At 39.8% G+C, this 19,230-nt stretch overlaps 2 protein-coding genes and 1 pseudogene across 2 annotated transcripts; 1 reads left to right on the forward strand and 2 right to left on the reverse strand.

The window, feature by feature from the left end:
• LOC105061271 (FT-interacting protein 1-like) lies at positions 1 to 3,580 on the forward strand (annotated as a pseudogene).
• Positions 3,581 to 4,272: 692 nt separating this feature from the next.
• On the reverse strand, positions 4,273 to 8,575 carry LOC105061270 (large ribosomal subunit protein eL6). The gene is made up of 4 exons (XM_010945279.4): positions 8,233 to 8,575; positions 8,021 to 8,127; positions 4,778 to 4,959; positions 4,273 to 4,685 (listed from the first exon to the last, which is right to left on the reverse strand). Exons 1-4 carry the CDS (start codon positions 8,394 to 8,396, stop codon positions 4,530 to 4,532), a joined length of 609 nt encoding a protein of 202 aa, XP_010943581.1. The 5' UTR covers positions 8,397 to 8,575; the 3' UTR covers positions 4,273 to 4,529.
• Positions 8,576 to 11,156: 2,581 nt separating this feature from the next.
• On the reverse strand, positions 11,157 to 18,936 carry LOC105061268 (ribosome biogenesis protein BRX1 homolog 1). The gene is given in 9 exon segments (XM_010945271.3): positions 11,157 to 11,611; positions 13,550 to 13,648; positions 13,741 to 13,809; positions 14,944 to 15,045; positions 17,672 to 17,796; positions 18,024 to 18,102; positions 18,514 to 18,655; positions 18,753 to 18,883; positions 18,886 to 18,936. Coding segments are annotated over 9 exon segments (930 nt in total). The 3' UTR covers positions 11,157 to 11,479.
• Positions 18,937 to 19,230: the final 294 nt, after the last annotated feature.

The raw sequence follows: 19,230 nt of genomic DNA on the forward strand, positions 1-19,230 counted from the left end.
TCATTCACAAACGTCTCCCTAGCTTGAATCATTGTCCTTATCTTCAATGCATAATATCGAGAATGCCAGCTCTTGCTTCATGGGATTTTCCGAGACGAGTCTGATCTCATTTTCCCACCAAGACCTGGTCCCTCTCCGGTCTCCTACACTAGGAAAACCCAGAAAAGGCTCAGTCCTCTCAAGTTGAACATCAGAAACAGTCGGTACCCAGAAAATGAGGTAGTTGGAGCGCAAGCAACTGTTTTTAATTCAAACAAGGATAATAAAGCTCGAGGAAAGCATCTTTGGCTAAAGGCCCCCCGTGCCCCAAAAGCCTCCGGGTTTTGCTTTTACTTTTCAAAACCCCTCCTCTTCTTTCTTTTTCATTATTTTGGCCCCTTGCTTTGCTTTACATTGGCGGTGTAACAACAAGGATGCGATGATTAATTAATACCAAGAGAGCCTTTGAGTCACCCCACCAAGCAAAGCGACCCTCCTTGTCCTGTCAACCCCGACGCAAGGCTTTCTTGCGGTTCCTTTTTCTAAACAAGAGCCAAACACGTTACTCAAACATGGTCAGTTCTCTGCAATCCAACTCGGAGCCTCGTCCGAGGGAGACTCATCTGGCTCCATGACTCATTTGGTTAAGGAGGCCGCCACCAACCCATCATGATCACATCTTTATTCCCTCCACTTTCCCCTTTTAAATGTAGCTTCTTGAGTTCTTCCCTCTTCGGACCCTTCACTCGCTAGTTCACAGAGACACATCTTCTCCATGAAAGCAGTCCTCTTCCTTCCCCCATGAAGGCAAAGTCTGCCATCTGAAGTTACCAAAAGAAAGGAGACACAACTTCATTGCGTCCAAATGGGGTTTATGGTTACTTGCAAGGTGGCCGCTTCCACTTCCTTGCCGGCGAGAGAGGCCCAGAAAATTGTCTGAAGGCAGAGGATCATAAAACTGGTGGCAGAGGGGGTGGAGACCACCCACCGCATATACGAGCATCGGTTCTCGCCACAGCCAGGGGAAATCCGTCGAGCAGCGGAGCCGTGCAGCTGCGGCGCCGGTGCCGGTTATGGCATACCACCAGGTCCAACATGGCCATGGCCAGGCCCAGCCGAGCCGGGCAGAGGAGTACAAGCTCAAGCGCACCAGCCCCCAGCTCGGCGAGCGTTGGCCCGGAAGGGCCCATGGGAGGGGCGGCGGATGGATGATGGGCCTCTGCGGCGACAAGTTCGCGAGCCCCTACGACCTCGTCGAACAGATGTACTACCTCTACGTGCGCGTGGTCAAGGCCAGGGACCTCCCCACCAATGCCATCACCGGCAGCTGCGACCCCTACGCCGAGGTGAAGCTCGGCAACTACCGGGGCACCACCAAACATTGGAGAAGAGGACCAATCCTGAATGGCACCAGGTGTTCGCTTTCTCCAAGGAGCGAATCCAGTCGACGGCTCTCGAAGTATTCGTCAGGGATAGGGAGATGGTGGCGAGGGACGACTACGTCGGCAAGGTGGTCTTCGATCTGAACGAAGTCCCAACCAGAGTCCCGCCAGACAGTCCTTTAGCCCCGCAGTGGTACCGGCTGGAGGATCGCCGGGGGGACGGGAAGGTGAGAGGGGAGATCATGCTGGCCGTGTGGATGGGGACGCAGGCCGACGAGGCCTTCCCGGAGGCATGGCACGCCGACGCCGCCTCGGTCCACGGCGAGGGAGTCTTCAACACCCGCTCCAAGGTCTACGTCTCTCCGAAGCTCTGGTACCTCCGGGTGAACGTCATCGAAGCTCAGGACGTGCAGCCCAACGCGAAAGGCCGGTATCCGGAGGTGCTCATCAAGGCTCAGGTGGGCAACCAGGTGCTCAAGACCAGAGTCTGCAGCACGAGGAGCTTGAGCCCGATGTGGAACGAGGACCTGGTGTTCGTCGTGGCCGAGCCCTTCGAGGAGCACCTGGTGCTCACCGTCGAGGACCGGGTGCAGCCGACCAAGGACGAGGTCCTCGGGAGGATTGCGCTGCCGCTGACGCTGTTCGAGAAGCGGCTGGACCACCGGCCGGTGCACTCGCGGTGGTTCAATCTGGAGAGGTTCGGCTTCGGCGTGCTGGAAGGCCAGCAGAGGAAGGAGCTACGGTTCTCGAGCAGGGTCCACCTACGGGTCTGCCTCGAGGGAGCCTACCACGTCATGGACGAGTCCACCATGTACATCAGCGACACCCGGCCCACCGCCCGTCAGCTCTGGAAGCAACCCATCGGAGTTCTGGAGGTGGGCATCCTCAGCGCCCAGGGACTGATTCCGATGAAGATGAAGGATGGCAGAGGCACCACCGACGCCTACTGCGTCGCAAAGTATGGCCAGAAATGGGTAAGAACTCGAACGATCATCGACTCATTCAGTCCCAAATGGAATGAGCAGTACACATGGGAGGTCTACGACCCCTGCACCGTGATCACTCTCGGGGTGTTCGACAATTGTCACCTTGGTGGCAACGACAAGCCGGCCGGAGGTGGCCCGGCTAAAGACCTGAGAATTGGCAAGGTGAGAATTAGGTTGTCGACGCTCGAAATGGATCGGATATACACCCATGCATATCCACTCATCGTCCTGCAGCCGTCGGGGGTGAAGAAGATGGGGGAGCTGCAGCTGGCGGTGCGGTTCACCTGCTTGTCTCTGGCCAACGTAATCTATCTCTACGGCCACACTCTGCTGCCAAAGATGCATTATATTCACCCATTCACTGTGAAGCAGGTGGACAACCTGCGATACCAGGCGATGAGCATCGTGGCGGCGAGGCTGGGCCGGGCGGAGCCGCCGCTGAGGAAGGAGGTGGTGGAGTACATGCTGGATGTGGACTCCCACATGTGGAGCATGAGGAGGAGCAAGGCCAACTTCTTTCGGATCATGTCGCTGCTCTCGGGGACCGTCGGTATTTGCCGGTGGTTCCACAACGTTTGCCACTGGAAGAATCCAATCACGACGATACTAGTCCATGTCCTGTTCCTGATACTGCTCTGTTACCCGGAGCTGATCCTGCCGACGATGTTTCTGTACATGTTTATGATTGGGCTGTGGAATTATAGGTTCAGGCCGAGGCACCCGCCGCACATGGACACGAAGCTCTCATGGGCGGAGGCGATTCATCCGGACGAGCTCGATGAGGAGTTCGACACGTTTCCGACGTCGAAGCCGCATGATTTGGTCCGGATGAGGTACGACAGGCTTCGGAGCGTGGCGGGGAGGATACAGACGGTGGTAGGGGACATGGCGACGCAGGGGGAGAGGTTTCAGTCTCTACTGAGCTGGAGAGACCCCAGGGCGACCGGCCTGTTTGTGATGTTCTGCCTGGTTGCAGCCGTGGTGCTGTATGTGACTCCATTCAGGGTGATAGCACTGGTGGCAGGACTGTATACGCTGCGCCACCCCCGGTTCAGGAGCAAGCTGCCGTCGGTGTCCGGCAATTTCTTCAAGAGACTGCCGTCCCGGATTGATAGCATGCTCTGAAGCGATGGTGGAACCTGGGTAGGTGGAAGATGATCATGGCCTCTCCGATTTGTTGTAGCTTCGGCATTTGTTGAATTCTACTGCTTTTTGTAACATGTTTTAGTTAAATGGCGTAATGATTTGCGAGTTCAGGTTTCTTTTTTTTTTTTTGGTTCGTATTGGATGGTGAGGTGACGACTGCATACGACTGCCAGGTCCTCACTTTAGCTTTTTAATATGACGCGTTTTGAGTTGTTTCTCCCGGCTTTACGATAAAAACTACCAAGGCATCGTCTATTCACTTTTTCACAGGTAATGCGGCACCTTCAAAATAAGGGATTCCCCTTCCAACATTTTATTCTGTTTGAGGTTGTGAGGAACAATGTTTCATTGAGGGGAGTTGGAGAACAGAAAGGAGTGACTTCAATTCATCCCGTTTGATTGGAAAGAGTTTCATTTCCATTTGCATTCCAAGAGGGAATGATCCCAAGCTTCCAAGATCCAATCTACAACTCTTCCGATATTCAATCCGATTTTGATTCAGATTCACATTCTAGCCAGGAACCAAAAGCAAAAGAAAATATAGCCATCTGATCTCCATTCGGATTCTAATTGCGAATCAAAAGCTTCAAAATCAAAGATCCTTAATGGACTTTCAAAAGTAAGAATATGTGCCGTCACTGTTAAAATAAGGAAACGTTATATTCTCCTGACTGCAGCAAGTAGCTAGCATCATCAAGGATTCAAGATCAGGCTGCTGAACTTTAGCCCCACAAATTTGGCAAAAACAACTCTTTTGCAAAATTCCAATGGAACTACTCTTGGTGCTGAGAAGTTCATTCTTAAAAAAAGGTAAAAAATAACATGTGTATCAATCTATAATAATTCAGATATAACTAAATATCCGACCCACCAAATAAGACCAGAGTAAACATCCCTCGTGAACGACAAACCAAAACACAAGAAAAAAAGAAAAAAGATCAACTTCATTTCCTCGCATCCAAAACTGGAAGTAACCACTTAAAACTGAAGACTGAACAGCACTGAGGAAAGCTGCTCCAATGTTTTCGTTGCCATTTCAGAAAACAAGCTCATGTGGTTTCATGCCTGCCCTGAGAGAAAATCTAGCACCCAAATAGGCCTTCAAGTCCGGGACAGCTTCAATGGCTCTAGTCAATTGGGCATCCACGGCCTTCTGGTCATCTTTCTTCTCCTGTGGGAGTGCCTTGGTTTCCTACATTTTTTCAAAAAAGAGTTTTAGCATTAGCCAATGAGCACATATAATTGTCATCACCTAGACCCAGTGATTAGTACATAGCAACGGACCTCTTTCTGTGCATCAAAAAATTCATTTTCACTCTTCTCTGCCATCTTCTTCTTTTCCTTTGTGAAATATTTGCCATCAAATCTCTCCACATCAACCCCAGAAATATCAATCTTGGTGGACGTTCCAATGACATAAGCCTGATTCACACGACGCAGAGGAACTCCATTGATCTTGAAGGGCCCTGCAGCATGACATTACAATAAGCAACACCAAGAAAAAGTTGGTGCGACACAAGGAAATCAAGTATCAAAAAAATGAATACCGTAAATACATTAAACAGCTGGATGTCACAGCCTATTTATTCCTGGTTTGTCAGCCTACCATACTGAAACAGAATGTTGAAGGAGTTATTTGCTTTCAGCATTATTTCATCAAATTGTGCATTGGTTGAGATCACTTGGATTTTGTTCAAAACAGATAAAAACAAGACCCATGCTGTCCATGGCTGTAGTTATGCATTAATAGCTGATGCCACCAGCATCCATAATTCAAATATTTAAATTTCTTACTAGACTCTCAATTTAATTTTCAAGGACTTAATTTCAACAAATTTATCATTGTTGCTCTGAACACACAGACTAACATTCTAAGATATAATAAAAAGAAATAAAATAACAATAATACCAATGCCATTAAAATTTAATGTTTATTAATTATTTCAAAAATAATGCATTTCCAACTTCAGATGAGGGGGAAAAACAGATTGCCATTATAAGATATATTAAAGAATAAAGACATAACAAAACACCGTTTGCTTTCCCCCCTTAATATTTTACATGTAGAATATATTGCTATATGCTCTCCATCTTGTGCATTATCCTCTTTTATTCTTTTCTGCTCTTTTTCTTGCTTTCCTTCAATCAAAGCATGCTAAATAAGGCCCAACGAGCAAAGGAGCTACAGTACCTTGAGTCAGGCAGGTTGATTCAGGTCACATGGGTGAACCACTAGCAGCATCAGGTCCATGACCTGTATCGACTGGAATGAGAGGCTCGGATGAACCATCTCAACTCAACCGGACTCAATGCGAACCTCCTTCCAAAATTTTATTAGCTAAAAAAGAATGCATTGTTTAGAAGACCATACAGGTTCACCTGTCCAGTTATCTTCCTTGTTCTCTTCCATTGTCCTTATTCTCTTCCATTGTCTTATATGCACCACCAACTTCCAAGCTCTAGATTTATGATATGTTGAAATCGTGCAAGCAAAAACTTGATACAAGACATGATTATACCCCACAACAACCTAATACATCCTAAAAGACTGGAAAAAGTTTCCAAGAAAAAACAAATTTAAACATTTTAAAGAAAGGCAAAGGAGCTGTACTTAAAAGCAATCTCTGTTTCACGTTCCAAAACCTGGTTTTGATTGCAATGAACAAGGTAGGTCAACTTATTTTTATAAGATAGGTGGGGAAGGAAATCATGTAGGTAACAAAGGGTTAAAACAGTCAAACTGAAGTCTACTGGAGCGCAAATCAAAATATTATGACCCAGCCATCAACTAGTTCAGGCCAGGTTAAAGGTAGCATTGCTTACAACTATTAAGCAATGGAACATATGTACGGCATTGTCTTAAAATAAATACCAGATGCTATAAAGACAACGAACGCTGCTGGATACATTTGGAATTAAAGTCACTGTAGTTTAATGTCACAGTGATCAGTCACATAAACTAAAGCTGTAAAACATAGAACAGAAGGCATGACACTTTTGTTGATAGTAAAGATTCCAACGATAACCATACTACATCAATTTAATCGACAGTTTAGTATTTTGAAAATTGATTATTTACTATTCACGCATTTTAAGGTTTTTTGAATGGTGTGCTATGTTGTGTATGCATATTGACATATGGATGAGGAGTGAATGATGAAATTACAAGTGGCAGCCACATAGTTATTGTAATAGAGTTGGGTTAAGGGTGAAAGTGGTATGGATAATTTCCGTCCGAATTCATTTTCGTATCCGAATCAATCCGGATATGAATAAAAATTTGATGATCTGACTAATATCCGTATCCGTATCCATATCCATATCCGTCAAAGAAAAATGGATATAGATATGAATAGACAAATATCCAATCCATATCTGAATATCCGAATCTATCTATAACCCTATATAATTTTATATAGTATTTATTAATTTTCAAAAAAAAATATACAACCATATGAACATGCTATTAACTTGATCTATCATCTATTAGTAATATCTTTGATTCTGTAATTATAAAATTTAATTATCTAACTTATATCTGTAATTATATCCATACTTCAATATTCGAATTGTATCCTTATCCGGTTAAAATAAATATAGATATGAATTTTTTCATCCGAATAATATTCGTATTCCTCAGATAAAACAAATATGGATATGGATATGCTGGTATCCGATCCGTATCTAATCCGGTTCCAGCCCTAAGTTGGGTTCACCAACTACACCAATATTTTAGAAGGTATTTTTGGTATCCTGAAAAATTTTCTGAATGTGGAATTGGCAGCTTCTAAAGGCACCGCAACACAGCATTACCACACCCAAAATAAATCCTAATCATAATCATGTAATAGCACTTCTCCTAAATTCAATCATTAGATATCCAACCAACCAAACCAAACCAATGAACAAGTTTACCACCAACCTCCATTTGTAACTCATCATCAAGTGTGTTTGACTTCTAGTAATTATATCTAATAATACCTAAACAAATCCTTCTAAGAACTGTATTGTAAGATAAGGGAAAAACAAACTCAAAGTAAAGGATAACCTTTTAGTACTTTGCCTACGCCATGGTTTTAATATAACGAAGACAAATTTCTTCACACCTTCCAAACATACTTACTATCGTAGCTAATAGGATAACTGAAACATTATATGTTAATTTTCTACGCTAAGTTCACTCAACAGCACATAATTACTAAGTACAGCAAGAAAAGACCCCCCACAACAAGGTGCAGACTAAACAAAACCAAAGCAACAAACATGCATTCACCAACAATCAATGTTTCATAACAATTTGCAGCTCCAGCCGAAATATATGATTGGCTCACCAAAAAGTCTTAATTTTCTTTTTGTAAAGAAAGGCAAACTTCTAAAGTCTAAACAGCATAAACAAATCCTACACGTCAGCAACAACATCGAGTTTCTAAAGTATAAAAATAAAACCTTAACTATTCACCTAAAAAAATAAAGTACTAACAAATGCAATACAATAGACCCAAACTAAACCGAGCTACAAACACTCACCAGTAACAAGAAGCAATCCCGAAGGCAACTGCTTCAAGAAGACAACCCTCTTCCCCATAAACCTCCCCGCAAGAAGAATCAATACCGTCCCAGGCGTAATGCTCGGCCTGGTCTCAAAATCCAAATAAAAAAACCATTGATTCTTAAATAAGACAGCGACATCAAAGGTGCATGAAAGAGGAGGGGGGGGGGGGGGGGGGTTATGTGGGGACCTGAGTTTGGTAGGCTTGGGCTTGCGGTGATTGGGGATGGGGGTCTTGACGTCGTCGGCGGGGTAGAACTTGGGGGCCTTCTCGGCAGGCTTGGGCGGCGCTGCCTTGGGCTCGTGGCGGGGAAACGATCCACCGTGCTTCGCCCCAGCCTCCTTCGCCGCCATTGTCCTCCCTCAGAACACCACAGCGAGCACCGACGGGAGGAATTGGAGAGAAGGTGGCGGGAGGAGGAGAGAGAAAATCCCCGAGTGCTGGATTTATAACGAGGTACATGAGAACCCGCAAACCCTAATCGCCGGATTGAGGTCATATGCACTCCCGTCCGTTTTGCGTGGAGGTTCGCATGACAAGATCTGGCCAGAAATTGGGCTGGACCTGACCAACTGCAAACCCATCAGGGGCTTGAGATGTAGGGCGTGGGGTGGCACATGGGCATGCGCACGTGCACTCATCACCTATCACGGACTCACGGGGCACGACGGAAGATTGACGTTTCATATCATCTAGCATTCAACCGTGGCATTGTGAGAATTTAATTAATAATAATAATTATTATTTTTATAAAAAAATATTTTTACTAATTAATTTCATGATGAAATCAAAATGATCTCTACAATTTTTTTTTTTCAAAATAACCTTTCAAATAAAAATTATTATATTTGATAAATATCCGATATCCAATATTTTCATACAGTGCTCGATAAAATCCTTCAATTTCCTTTTTTGTACAAATTCTGAATTAAAACTACATAGCTAAAAGCATTTCATATTTCATTTTTCTGTATCTTTTCTAAAATATATTATCCTGAATAGCTTCATTGCTTCTTGAACCAATTCATTTTTGTAGAGTCTATCAAGCATGACAACTACATTAGGAATGAGCCCAATCTTCTTCATCTTCTTAAGATTGTCATTGACATCTTTTGGTGGAGACTCGAGCACCATGGAGTTAGATTAGATGATTGTTTCGTTTGCTTATGAGGAGTTTTTTTCACCTTTCCACTATAGTCGGTATCACCAAGATTCAATTTTTTGAAGAGGATAGATGGAGAACACAAAGCTTCGGAGGTGGCGGGATAAAAGAAGGGAAAAGGGTTCTGGCTTTTAACGACCGTGACTCTGACTCTGTCTGGCTTTTATTTTCTTCCATTTTTTAGAATAAATTTGAGTTATAATAATTTAAAATATTTTTTACTTTTTTATCATACAATTTATATTTAAATTTTTTATTTAAAAATATAAAAAATAAAAAAAGAGATACGTGGTGTTGTGGAAGATTATTTTATAATCTTACATGTCAACATGGAATGCCACTCCTAATACCCGTGTATCGCTTTACTATTATTATATAGATAGATAGATAGATAATAATTTAAAATATTTTTTTTATTTTTTATCATACTATTTATATTTATATTTTTTATTTAAAAAAATATAAAAAATAAAACTTGACATGTGGTGTTATGAAAAATTATCTTATAATTTTATATATTAATACGAAATACCATCCGTAATATTCGTGTATCGTTTTACTATTATTATATAGATAGATATAGATTTAAAATATTCTTTATTTTTTTATCATACTAGTTGTGCTTTTATTTCTTTTTAAAAAATATAAAAAATAAAAAAAATAAAATTTGATACATGGCGTTGTAGGAGATTATCCTATAATCTTACTTGTCAATATGAAATGCCACCCATAATACTCGTGTATCACTTTACTATTATTATATAGATTAGAATAATTTTGCTTCTTGAAGTTTGGCTCCGATACAATTATTCAAAAAAATTTTTTTTTTGTGCACTATGAACGGGGTAGAAAATCCGATGTAGAGCGTAGAGCCTTTTTTGATGGGTCAATATAGCTATCGTATTCTAACGTATATTTAACATCTATAGTTTTAGATTTCGTTTGAAATTTTGAATGACGAAAATATTTCTGCTCTTTGAAAAAAATTATGACATCTTATGTCCGTATTATGACATCCTACGTACATGAAGTCATAATTTTTTTTCACGAGATGTTATAATATGACGGAGGATGTCATAATATGCATAAGATATCATAATTTTTTTCAAAGTACAAGATATTTTTATCATTCAAAATTTTTAAATGAAAAAATAAAACTGCAGATATTAAATGTGTATTGAAAAATAGTTGGACAAATATGTCCCTTCCATATTATGACATCTTAAGCCAAATTATGACTTTTTATGCACAGGAAGTCATAATATATCAAAAGATGTCATAATATACCACAAGATATTATATTTTTTTTTCATAGGATATCATAATATGATGCATCAAACCCTAAAAAGAAGGACTAAAAGAAAAAGAGTAGTTTCAAAAGCCAGCTTGCTAGCTGACTTGACCCAACTAAGCTTGACATACCCTGCATAGACTAAAAGAACTTAGATTTAGACACGAGTGTTGAACTCTTTTGTCCCACGTGAAACGGAAAATAATCCCAAAGGCAATCATGATGTTTATTTCATGCCTTTCGTCAATTAAGCCTGGAGATGGGCCAAACATTGAATATTCTACAACATCAGAGGATGCACTCAAAGTCCGATTCTAACATACTGCCTTTTTTTTTTGGTAGAAGATTCTAACATGCTGTTAATATCCCACTTAAAAACTAGTTCCGGCAATCAACTGAGTATATCGAAGGACTCGCGAGGTAATTCTGATAGAACAAAATTGAGTATCCCTAACAGAGATATCTGATTTTGTTTTTTTCAATCAAAAACGAAAAAAAAGAGATATCTGATTTTTATGACAAGGAAAACAATGCTAGCAATCTTAGTACACTAGATCATATTGCGGGAGAAATATGTTGATATATGAACAGTGAACACAGACAGCTTATTCTATAAATAGCAGGAGAAACTAGTTTCAGAAACAGTGCAAGAAACAGATGTGGAAAACAATTTGCTCGAATAGAAATATACTCATGGATGTACTACAGCACTACCACGGAACAGCCTCCATGAATAAAGTGGAACGTCTGGCTCTGGTTCCTTAATCACAAACACCAGTTGATAGTTTTATCTATCCAAAAATAAAAATCATCTTATAATTCCACACCACCTGATGGATTTAATCCCTGGTTCAGAGAAAACATGTATCACAGCCTTCACTTTTTCTACTTCCAGGAATTGAAAAGCAGGAGCATAACCAAAATTCTGCTTTTCATATGCATACATGTTCTGTAGGTTCGGCAGAAACAAAGGCAGGCAAACTTCATTCCTTCCACATGTCTGCAAACTCGTCAGGTTCCAAAGGATTTGACATTTCATGCATCTTCCTCCTTGTCTTGGCCTTGACCTTCTTTGCATACTTTCCAGCCTTTTTCCTCTTCTCAAGTGCCCGAATCTGATGCAAGTTGAAAAGGTAAGTGAAAGAGCAATATACAAAGGTCAGTGAGGTTGAGACAATTACAAAGTCCCCGGAACATAATGTAATTGACCATAATTGGATGAGATAGGAAAAATGGGTAGAGCAAGAGTGTAGTCGGTCTGGTGCTTTCAACTGTCACCCCTATAACCACACTTAGAAATATAAAATCATAATTGAGATGCACCATACAATGTCAATGAATACAATCTATACCAAGGATTTAGGTCCCAATGGAATGTCGGGACACTAGGACAAGGTACCATCCCATGCGTCCTCACTAGCATCCCAACATCTCAATTAGGATGTCTTGGGACATCCTCTGTCCCAAGTATTAGGCGGCGGCACGTCCCGTTCCATGAAAAACCAGAACAGCCCCGTCTCATGGAATTTAAAACCTTGATCTGTACAATGACACATTCTTATATTTCTTGGCATGCAACAAATCAACTGTTGCATACATGAATAGGAGACTAAAGCAGAGGTGGAAAAGATATGTTCTAAAAAGACTACATGCAGAGATCCAGGATGTTAGTAAAAAAACAAGACTGAGAAATTTCATGAAATCCATGCATCTGCCAAAAGGATGATTTTGTTGCTAATCTAATGTATAACTGCAAAAGGGCTGGATCGAGGAACATGGCTCTCTTGTGAAGGCTTTGTGCATGAGGTAATATCCCAGTTGAGAAAACAAGCAACTAAAGTTTCATGGAATGACCAGATGAGTGGTCTGCATCAAGGTTGGATATGAAAAACTGAACTAAATACAAGGTGGGTATTGGCTTGCTTCCAGAAGAATCCTTCAAAAAACAGCACTATTAGGGATACATGCACAAGTCAATACAGAAAATTTCTCACAGGAACAACAGAGTCATGATAGGAGACTGCTGCAGATGGCAAAAGTTTGCTTGTTTTCACAGAAGGTACCAGCTGGGAATCTGGTGGACGTTTGGCAAACCAAAGAAAAGCAGTGCCTTGTGAAAACTTATGGAAGATCAGATTCATAATTATAGAACCAGATCATTTAACAGCTTGGCAACCTTTCACTTGAGGAAGGCATGGATGTCACCTGGCTTATCATGTTAAACAAACAATGGAAAAAGTCTTCAAAACATCACAAATTATCTCTATCAACCTTTTAAAGAAAAATACAAAGGAGTTTAAACCACAGGATTGGCAGATGTTTCCAATGAGCTGGATTGTTTGTGAAAACAATGAAATAGAGAGATCCATAGATGAACATGGAAAAATCATTAAACAATAGTACTAAGTATCAAAATAAAACAAAACAAAGATTTATTTGGCAACACCTCTGGAGATTCTGTTTGAAAAATTACGCACACTGATGGTGTCTGGCATACCTTCTGTAAGGGATGCAAAATGTTTAAAGAATATAAAATTGGAAAACTATATATATAATAGTTGACATTTAGGTCCTATTATAATTACATATATAATCTCACTGTTGTGTAGGACCATGAGAAGAAAATTTCATATAGACCTGCATAATAATTTAAGTTTGCTAGGCATGAGCTCAAGGTGAGCCCTGATCTAGATACACTGAAATATTAAATTCTCTTGGTTCAATTTCAAATGGAATCATTTCACTCTCAAGTAAAGGAAGACTGGTCATGAGAGAAAACTGGTTGAAACAACCCATCCCAAATGCCTCATCAGAACTTTCAGTCAAGTGTACTTGTAAATAAATACAGTTCTGGTTTTGGTCAAATGAAATGTTACAGATTTCGACCAAATGCCAATCAAATGTTTACATACTAATTTCTGTTGTAGGTATTGGATTTTTGCTAATTTTCCTCCAAAAAAGAAAATCTAGATGAAATGACATACTGGATATTACTTTAAATCATGTAAAAAATCACATGTAAACATAAGGAGAGAGAATATGACAACAGCTACCTGGTTAGGTGATACATAAAACGGGTTCTCATACAATGTCGGCCCACCAAAACTGCCCGCAAATATCTTGATTGGATTCAAACAAAATCTTGGACCAACCTATTCGCATCCAAAACCATGTTCTCAGTGTAAGCCAATATTCAAGTGAGAATACATACCTTAAAATCTTGGGGAAAAAACCTATATGATACCTCTACAAGTGTCATTTTGTCTAAGCCTCCACGGTCCACTTTATCTGTTTCATTGTGAGGAACAGAAATCTGCAAGGCCATCAGATTCTAATAAGGTCCAGAAATCATGAGAAAAGAGAACATATTGATAAAAATCTGGAAACGAATTTTATGGTTCAAAAGCTGCATCTTAGTGCCCTTCATAGCAGAGTCATCCAGGACTCGTACATTAGACTTAAACATGGGATATAATCCCCAATCCATCTTCTGGTATATGACTTGCAATTATGCCATGCCTTTTTGGTTTTTCCAGTAGGTTCATTATGATTAACGGGTGCAGGTTATAACAACATGACAATATCAACAAGTGTCGCAAAATTTTGCACCACTCTTCTCAAGAAGGGACCAAGTATTGTACCTTCAATATCATGCAATGGATCAGTAAAATTTTTGGTACAGTGAAAATTCAAAGACTTTTGGCCACCAAAATCTATTCACTGTATCATATAGTTATGATAGCTTCCACAACTAAGTTTAAGAGTAGAGTTAGGCCCCCCTCCCTGGAGGGCAAGTACTTGACCACATATGGAACATGCGGCTTTAACTTTCAATTATGAGAGAGCTTATAAGCCAGGATCTTTCAACCTAAGGCGCACTCACAATGAAATTTATCTGCAAACTCACCTCCACATCTTTATAAGCACTTCCATATAACTTTTTGAGAGCTACTATGCATTGTGTTTGCACCAAAGCTATGCTCAAGCAGCAGGTTTGTGAGTTGTTCTCAGGTCAAATCAACTAGTAATTGTGACCTTGATGTTGAATACTTAAACTCATTATCTGGATAAAGTGGATGCCATTAGACATAATATATTCATGCAGACTGGATCTTGTTTCACATAACTTTGAGGCAGCAGATGTGATAAATGCTCACCAATAGGCACTGTGCTTAACAACAGGACAAGGTGGATTTCCATTAGACATAATATATTCATGCAGACTGGATCTTGTCTCATGTAACTGTGAGGCACCACCTGATAAATGCTAACCACTAGGCACCATGCTTAACGATAGGATCCCAATTCACATTTCATGCCAAAATACATCAGAAGTGGATGATGTTTCACATGTTCAAAACTTTTTTATCTTGCCAATGCAACATTGCTAACTTGTATATTGGTAAGTCAGCAACTACTCCTAAGCATGATTGTGTGACAAAATCACCTGATAATTCCGAAACCATATGTGATCATCGACAATTGAAAAAACAAAGACATGGTCGTGGAAAGGTTTAGCTTTTCTGTGATCTTTCGGTGTCCCAAATATCTGCAATTAGAAAGAAAGGCATTAATATATTTGCAGCAAAACAATGTCATGAACACAGACAAGCAAAGAAACTTTTCAAGAAAGGCCATTAGCATCAGCCACAGAATCGTGCAGATATTAAAAAAAATATCAATTGCAACATTGCTGTGTTTCAAAATGGCAGCAAGCAATGCAAACTTCATGGTACAGCCTAAAAGTGCCTGTCTCTTTGTATCATTATCTGCTCCAAAGCCTAGAATTGTCATCCCGAGATGATTAACAGCTATGGCAACTAATTGCTAAAATATCATCATCCAATCAAAACATCACCTGAATTTTAATAACATTGCCAGGCAACTACGAAAGACAAGAAAACATCTCGAATGCAGCTTGGATTGCTGAACAGTTAGAGAAAATCCTAGATAATACAATAGTTGTGCTTGCGACACTAATTTTCATGGTTTTCCACTATCATTCACCATCGCAAGTGACAATAGTTTTGGAAGATAGTTCGCCTCTAGTCTAAGAAATGTACTATATAATTATCACGATAGTCTATACTATGCATGTTATAGGCCCTCAGTGTGTTCCCTATTTGTCTATAAATATATTATTATTCTTAGATGAGTCGACAATTTGCAGAATCACTTTATATAAGGGAACCACTTATGTGGTAACTTGTGTAGCAGAAGTATCAGATTGCTCTGCCTGATGAGTTAAAAAACTCACTCCAACTATTGACCCTTACATTCCATAGCCACTAGAAAATGAACACCATAGGGGCTCATCAGCAAATTGGGAAGCAGAAATTTTTATCCCATATTTGCATAAAAAAAGAATCATTGAGGCTATTACAATCCACCATGCCTTCCACATATTTGATGCTAACACAATTCCTTTACTTACCTCACAATAAAGGTTTCTTTCAATGTGGCACTGCTAAATGCACGATGATTTGGTTTACACATCATTCTTTCCAATTTCGAAATAAGCATGCTTTGATGCCTGACAAAATGTCAATGGAGAGACTGTTCCGCTTCACATATTCCTTATACACATTATACACAAGGTAGAAATTCTTTTTGTCCAATAAAATATCACAATTCTACATATGGGACCCCATCAGATTTGAATATCTCTTATCTGATTCAAGAATAACCTTCCATCCCAATTTAGTCACTCATTAAGCAAGCATAGTCTCTCATTTTCATGTTCCAAGGAAGCTCATCATAATCAAAGCCTAAACAGTGCAAACCCGATATTTAAAGATTGTTATGTGATTTTTTGTTTATAGTTTTCCACTGGTCCTTTACCCTCTAATGAAATCAATTCAAGAATAAAGTAATCAATTTCCATGTTTATTCATAGGGACATGACCCACTACATCAATTTACAAAACAATAGCAACCACAAATTCTTTCTCCAATATAATTTTGTTGCATAATAGGATAAGTGGGCAACTAACATAGATCCACAAGGAATTTAATCACAGTCTGGGTTCCTCTCACTATTGCTAAGTATAACCGTGATTTCCTTGCCTAACATAATCCTTCAATATTTCAATATCATTCTTGGTGACATTCATCAGTCATCCAGATATGAGGGACTAGTTCTCATGTATACAGTACCAACTGGACCAGACTAACCAATTACGGCTGTAATGCACCCGAGTGTAGTTCTCCCACATTTAACACACATCCTGAAGTAATAACAAAATAAAAAAAAAAAAAAAAAAACTTTGTCATGCAGAATTTGGAAAAGACCACATTTATCTACTCGACTACTCCAGCAAGACTAAACTTCTTTTTTTAAGAACTGCAATGTAAAGTTAAGATTAAAAGAACACATTGATTCATGAGGTTAAATCCTGAACCTGATGTCTTCTTCAAAGTTTGGAACATCTCTCTTCCAAATGTTTGTGGCTAGTACTTGAGACAATGAAACCATGAAACATTTTCACTGGCCCATCTTCGCCAAATCAAACTTTAGTTCATCCTATTCCAAATTCATGATTTTTCTACAAGTCGATTGGTGGTTCTGTTTCATTGTTAAAGGTACACATACCACTGGCATGCCTGACATCTGACAGCAGCAAATATGAATACTGAAAAACACCACAGAGGTTCAAACAAACAGGACAAAAATATAGATGCCTTTGACATGCAAAAGGTCAAAAGGAAAGAGCCTCAATTTCATCTTGAAATGGCAACCATAATTACAGCATTCTATATAGCTGCACCACCAAGATGAGATACAACAAAAAACTTCAAAATGCATCACAACAAGCTTCATTTGCCACACATAGACTGATGCCTCAAGTTTTGACTTAATCCATTAAACTATATTTTTCAGGAGTCAGTCTGTTTAATATAACCATGTAACATGGTTATATTTCCATTTAGTTTTTTTTTTTTTTTTTTTTTAAAGCTCTATCAAGTGATAAATTGACCGGGAGAGTTTTTGGCATAGCTAGAGTTTATCGATTTGCATTTTCTGTAAATAGAAGGTGGCCTTATAAGGTGAGTGTTTTCATTTCTTATTTCCAAATTTTAGGTTTTATTTAAAAATGCTTGGTTAAAACAAGCATAAGGACTCAAATTCTGAACAATTTTTGAAATTCAAATTTCTGCCACCAAAACCACCATACCTGTACTATGATCTCCTTTAAAAGCTTCCAGTAAGGCTCCTTATCAAAATTTGTGGAAAATGTTAAGATTGGGCGAGATCCTTTTAAGTGATTCCCAGTAAGCTTCAATTCCTCCATCGTGTGCACTATAAATAATGAAAGGTATATAGTTAATTAAATCATAAATGTATGAGGGTCGCAGAGTAAGCAGACACAACAGAATTGTTTCAAGTTCTTATTTACGATCAAAAGACAGATCAGCTGATGATGAAGTTCAAATGGGAATTAAGATTTCTACATCATGTTGCAAACCTCTTAGAGACTTAGACACATTATGCAGATTCATATGATGTTAGGGATTGACAATACGTACCAGCATTAACCAAGAATTTGACAGATGGTCCACTTGGGCACTTGGCCATCCAGAGGTAAAGATCTTTCTGCTTTCTGCACTGATGTAAAAGTATCACACAAGGAATCAACAGACAGAAATTGGAATTATGATTGCATTAAAAAAATTAAAAAGAAAAAGCAGTGATGATAGAGTAGAAATATCAGATGTAACCAAACTTCGCTTTTAATCTGCTAGACTGACAACCTGACAGCATTCTAATCATGTTACTGGAAAGAAAAAAGGGTTTCTCTTTCACTTGATTTAAAAAAAAAATAGTAACCTATCCACCACTTGTATGGAAGCTTAGAGCCTTGATCTCAAATGCTTCCAGATGCTAAGCTCATGGTTGCTGAGTTTAAGTACATCCGAGGACTAATATTGTGGTGGTATTCACCAAAGCCAGCACAGCATCTCCCACACAAATAGTTGGGAGGGCAAGTAACATTCGATAAATAGACTTATACTGTACCTCAAAAAACAAGCAGCTGGAGCAGTTCCTGAGCTCAACCAGCTCATTAAGGGTAGCCCCTTTGCTCTCTTTAGATTCGACCTTGCTATCTTTCTTGCAGTGAGGAAGAAGAGACACCACATTCAACATCAAATGTCGATACCTACCAATACAGATTAAATATTATTCAACAATACATAAAAGAAAAAGAAGAACCTTTCAAAAGTTACGGTTCCAAAGGCACAATCATTCCAGTCTACCTATAAGTTATTCGCCTTGAGCATGTAACGAGAACCTTCTCTTTGTTTCTAAAGACCGGAGAATCATTCTGCTTCTCAACTCTCCCCTCTTTCCATCCTGTAAGAGTCCGCTGGGGTCTCATGGGGCGGTTTCCTCCTTCTTTGGAGCTTCTGAAGCCCCCTCATGCTTCCGCTTCTTCCCCATTCCCACTGATCCTGACATGTTACCGTTACTAAATTGAAGCAGCAACAAAAGGTGAAGATCTACTGTTTAAAGAAATGCTTCTCTCACTTCATAAAAAATCGTACTTTGGATGGATTCCAGTTTAATTTTGTGCAGCAACTAGTACAATATCCAAGGAAAACCAGGTTCCAACATAAGATTAAACAAGGGGAAAGATTTACAAAGCAGAAGTGCTTAGATGTAAGGAAAGTAGAATATAATACTCGTGCTACGATCTACCGTTGCTAAATAAAAGAAAAACCTAATTTTCGAATT

The sequence above is a fragment of the Elaeis guineensis genome, chromosome 1, assembly GCF_000442705.2.
Source record: "Elaeis guineensis isolate ETL-2024a chromosome 1, EG11, whole genome shotgun sequence".
NCBI lineage: Eukaryota > Viridiplantae > Streptophyta > Magnoliopsida > Arecales > Arecaceae > Elaeis > Elaeis guineensis.

Bases quoted from the DNA above. Each gene is read 5' to 3' on its own strand.
- LOC105061270 (XM_010945279.4), bottom strand. From the start codon at position 8,396: ATGGCGGCGAAGGAGGCTGGGGCGAAGCACGGTGGATCGTTTCCCCGC. The intron at 8,128-8,232 runs GTCCCCACATAA...TTTTGAGACCAG, and splicing joins CCCAAGCCTACCAAACTCAG to GCCGAGCATTACGCCTGGGA. The intron at 4,960-8,020 runs GTGAGTGTTTGT...GTCATGCTGCAG, and splicing joins GGGATTGCTTCTTGTTACTG to GGCCCTTCAAGATCAATGGA.